The following is a 4,710-nucleotide window of genomic DNA, read 5'->3' as shown; positions in this document are numbered from 1 at the left end:
CCAGACCATTCCATGATTCTGTGGGGCCAAAAGAGCCACTGGGCTCCTGGCTTATCAGCAGAACTCAGTGTTGTCCCCTGAGACCCACGGCCCCAGCATGGGACATGAGCTTCTTCCCCCTGGGCAGGTAACGAGGTGTCCCTGCGAGAGCTGCTGTGTGATTTTATTTTTTCTCCTGCCTATTTCTGTGCATTTTACAGGGTGAAGAGGAGGAAGATGGCTGACAAGGTCCTGCCGCAGAGGGTGAGCACTGCCTGGGTGCGCGGGGACGGAGCTGAGCTGCTGGGGGGAGGTGGTGTGTCCGTGGTGCCTTCCCAAGGCAGCCAGGGTGATGAGGTCTCTGCAGGGAGGAGGATCTCATTGGGTCACATCCTGCCTGCCAGTCACTTCTGATGGGTCCCAACCCAACCTGGAAGACGCGTGTCTCATCCTCTGGGGTGGCAGGAGAGATGTAGGGTGTGCACAAATGGGACAAGCAGGACTTTGAGCAAGCAAAGAGCAGCAGTGGAGATCCCAGGAGGACCCTAAGCCTCTCCTGAGGGTCCCTCTTGACAATCCAGGGTTCCATGACCTTCCTGTGACACTGGGTGGGCTACCGGGCACAGTGACAGGCTCCAAACAGGTCTGCAGTGCAGCTCTGATGAGGGGAAGAGCTTTGGAGGGCAGTACTCCCTGTTTGAAATGAGAAATTGGTGGTGTTGTGCCAGACTTGTCACTTAATGACTCCTTGGTGTGTCAGCCCAGCACCAGTATTGTCACTGGTGCTGGTGTGGAGGGTGCAGCTCCATCCCAGCACACAAGGGACTGACCATTTCCATTTGACAGATCCGGGAACTGGTCCCAGAATCCCAGGCCTACATGGATCTTCTCGCCTTTGAACGCAAGCTGGACCAAACCATCGCTCGGAAGAGGATGGAGATTCAGGAGGCCATTAAGAAACCACTGACGGTGTGTGGCAGCCCTGGCTGGCTGGGGGTCGAGCAGCTAGGTGGGGTGGGGGGTTATGAGGTGGGTGCTGCTGTGGGTGCTGCTCAGGGTGCTGCCAAACCACCCTCTCACTCTAAGCATCCTCCTCTCTGTTTTCCTTTTCCACAGCAAAAACGAAAGCTGAGGATTTACATCTCCAACACTTTCACCCCAGCCAAAGAAGAAGGGGAGGGTGGTGAGCGTGTGGCCTCCTGGGAGCTACGTGTGGAGGGCAAACTGCTGGAGGACGTAAGGATACGGGCTGGGCTGAACTGGTTTTGGTGGATACATCCCTCTTGCTCGCTGGGTGCTGGAGGTGGCATTGTGGCTGGTGGTGTCATGCCAAGTATCTCCTGCTGTATTGCACGGCATGTTGTGGTAGGACAAGGGGAGATGGTTTTAAACTAAAAGAGAGGAGATTTAGACTGGATAGAAGGGAGAAATTTTTCACAATGAGGTGGTGAAGCACAGGCCCAGGTTGCTCAGAGAGGTGGTAGAAGCCCCATCCCTGGAAACATTCCAGGTCAGGTTGGACGGGGCTCTGAGCAACCTGGTCTGGTTGAAGATGTCCCTGTCACTGCAGGGGGTTGGACTAGATGACCTTGAAAGGTCCCTTCCAACCCAAACCAGTCTGTGATTCTGTGATTCTGTTTTGCAGCCAAGTAAGCAGAAGAGGAAGTTTTCCTCCTTTTTCAAGAGCCTCGTCATCGAGCTGGACAAAGAGCTGTATGGGCCAGACAACCATCTGGTGGAGGTGAGAACGGAGGCTCCTGGCCACACTGCAGGGCTGGCTCTGCACCCCAGGGTGGGGAGAGGCTGTTATCCCAGCGGGTGACGGGGAGATGGTCCTGCCACATACCCTGTGGGCGCTCAGCTCCCCAGCCCAGCGCCTGCCCCACTGCAAGAGGGGGATGAACAAGGTGCTTTTGGGTGCTGGGGAGTGGTGCTGAGCCCTCCTCCGGTGACCATGCTGCCAGGCTTGCCAGGCTCAAGTTTACAGCTGCATTTTCCTCTCTGGTGCTGGCTGGGGGGAGGTGTGAGGGCTCTGGCAGCGAGTGCTGCCTGCTGGGCTCTTAAGCCCCCTGTGCCCGTGAGTGCACGGCTGGAGCAGAGAGGTGTGGGGCTCAGCGAGGATGTGGGTCTGAGGCAGCTCAGGCAGCCCCCTGGGTCCCACAGATTTGCAAAAATAAGGCCCCACATGGGTGGTGATGCTGCAGAAAGGCTCATCTGTACGTGGGAAGAAGGGTCTGCCCTGTGGCCTCCCAGCCTGCTGCCTGGCTGGAAGGTCCTCAGGGAGATTCAGCGCTGCCTGGGAGTGGGATCAGAGCTTTTTTTGGGGTGCTCCCACCTGGAGCAGGATTTCCCTGCACCCAACTCACACCATTTCCCTCAAACACTTGTTCCTGTGGTGATGGAGGTGATTCCCCTTCATGTGTGGAGTGGTTTGAGTGCAGTTCTTAGGCCCAGCCCCTGCAGTGGCTCAGGCAGGATGGATCCCAGGAGCTGTTGGAGCCCTTGACATGGAGAGTTCAGGACTGTGACTCCCCCAGCCCATCCAAACTCCCATCCAGCTCTGGGCTGGAGCACATCAGGCTCTGTCTGTTGGACCAGGTGGGCTCTCAGCTGAAACCCACTGGGGTCAAACTCCCAGGGATTGCCCAGGGTGGGATCCAGGCTGTGTCTGCCTGTGCTCCATCCCTGCGCAGAGCCCAAGCACTGGTTCTCTCTGTTCCTGGCTGCAGATCCCAAAGCCTGTTGGTGGGTGGCTTGTCATGGTCCTGGATCTGATCAATGTCTATCAATATCTGAAATGTGGGTGCCAAATGGATGGGGCCGGGCTCTTGTCGGTGGTGCCCAGTGACAGGACAAGGGGCAATGGGCACAAACTGGAACACTGGAAGTTCATCACAAACTTAAGGAAAAACTTCTTCACTGTGAGGGTGTCAGAGCCCTGGGACAGGCTGCCCAGAGAGGGTGTGGAGTCTCCATCTCTGGAGATGTTCCAAACCCACCTGGACACTTTCCTGTGCAACCTGGTGTGGGGAACCTGCTTTGCCAGGGCGGTTGGGCTGGATGATCTCCTGAGCTCCCTTCCAACCCCACCACTCTGTGATTCTATGATGAGTTGACCAGTGTCCCCTCTGCTCTCTTACAGTGGCACCGGCTGCCCACAACCCAGGAGACTGACGGCTTCCAAGTGAAGCGTCCCGGTGACGTCAATGTGAAATGCACTCTGCTGCTCATGCTGGATCACCAGGTAGGGATCTGTGGGGTGCATGGGGCTGTCTGAGGGGGGGAAAATGGGTCTGGGCTGGGGCAGGGCCTTGTATGAGGCTGTTGAGAGGCTGTGGGGATGGAAAGGAGCGTGGAGAGCTCCAGGCATTGATCCCCCAGCCTGTGGTACCACAGATGTGTGACTCAGGGGCTGTGTGGGGCAGCGTGCTTACAGCTCCCCTTCATCCCGTGTGTCCCGGCAGCCACCACAGTACAAACTGGACCCTCGCCTGGCTCGCCTGCTGGGGGTGCACACCCAGACCCGTGCCAGCATCATGCAGGCGCTCTGGCTCTACATCAAGCACAACAAGCTGCAGGACAGTCACGAGAAGGAGTACATCAACTGCAACCGCTACTTCCGCCAGGTCAGCCCTCGCCCCGCTGCACCAGCACGGTTTGCTGGGAGCAGAGCACGTTTCCCACCCCCAGTAAAGCCAGGAAAAGCATCTTTTCTGGCTCAAAACAGGCACTCTAGGATGGCCCAGTCCTGATTTAGCACAGAATGACAGAATGGCCTGGATTGGAAAAGCCCTTTAAGCTCATCCGAGTCCAACCATGAACCCAACACTGACCAGTCCCCTGTGACTAACCCATGTCCCTCAGCACTATGTCTACACGACTCTTCAGTCCCTCCAGGGATGGGGACTCCACCACTGCCCTGGGCAACCCCTTCCAATGCCTCAGAACCCTTTCAGCAAAGAAATTCTTCCTAAAGTAAAGAGGGAAATTCTTCCTTTATGCCCCTTCCCCAGGCTCTGCCTTGCATCCATCAGCTTGGCATGCACAAACCAGGGCTGGGCAAGTGCCCTTCTCTTGCCTGTCCCTTCCCAGGGTGGGCGGAAGGAGCCACGGGCAGTTAATGCTCTGCTGTCTCTCTCCAGATCTTTAACTGCATCCGCATGCGCTTCTCGGAGATCCCAATGAAGCTGGCGGGGCTCCTGCAGCACCCAGATCCCATCATCATCACCCACACCATCAGGTAGGGGTGGAGGGCGTGCTGGGCAGCATTCCTGGGTGTGGTGGGCTCCGTGGGGTGCAGGAGGTACCTGTGAGGTCTCCAGCCCAAAGCAGCAGTGAGCACCAGTCACTTGAGAGGGGAAGAATCGGCCAAATAAATTTAGGGGCATCTTGGGGCAGTCGGGGGGGGTAGTTGTGTTGCTGTTGGGGTGTTGATCCACCCCCCTACATCAGGGTGGAGGCTGAGGAAGTCACCCCCTGCCCCTAACAACCTGTTTCCTCCCAGCGTGGACCCCAATGACCAGAAGAAGACAGCCTGCTATGACATCGATGTGGAGGTGGATGACTCAGATGAGCAACTTCCTGGCTTCCACCACCAACCAGCAGGAGATCGCTTCCCTGGATGCCAAGGTGAGGGGGGCAGCCCTGCCCAGCAGCAGGGGCTCAGCCAGGGTGGCAGCAGGGTGGCACTCCTGGGCCTTTCCTGGACGGAGAATGGCTGGAGAGCAGCCC

General features: G+C 57.5%; 1 protein-coding gene across 1 annotated transcript; it reads left to right on the top strand.

Annotated features, from left to right (window-relative positions):
• Positions 1–200: 200 nt before the first annotated feature.
• LOC104533090 (SWI/SNF-related matrix-associated actin-dependent regulator of chromatin subfamily D member 2-like) lies at positions 201–4,608 on the top strand (the record flags this gene model as incomplete). The annotated part of the gene is given in 9 exon segments (XM_029083496.1): positions 201–243; positions 826–948; positions 1,096–1,215; positions 1,625–1,720; positions 3,122–3,223; positions 3,444–3,605; positions 4,122–4,219; positions 4,484–4,543; positions 4,545–4,608. Coding segments are annotated over 9 exon segments (868 nt in total), but the record flags the coding sequence as incomplete, so codon positions are not given.
• Between the last annotated feature and the right edge of the window lie 102 nt (positions 4,609–4,710).

This window comes from Antrostomus carolinensis, unplaced genomic scaffold (genome assembly GCF_000700745.2).
Source record: "Antrostomus carolinensis isolate BGI_N321 unplaced genomic scaffold, ASM70074v2 scaffold41771, whole genome shotgun sequence".
Taxonomy (NCBI): Eukaryota; Metazoa; Chordata; class Aves; order Caprimulgiformes; family Caprimulgidae; genus Antrostomus; species Antrostomus carolinensis.
This window is presented reverse-complemented; position numbering and strand designations above follow the sequence as displayed.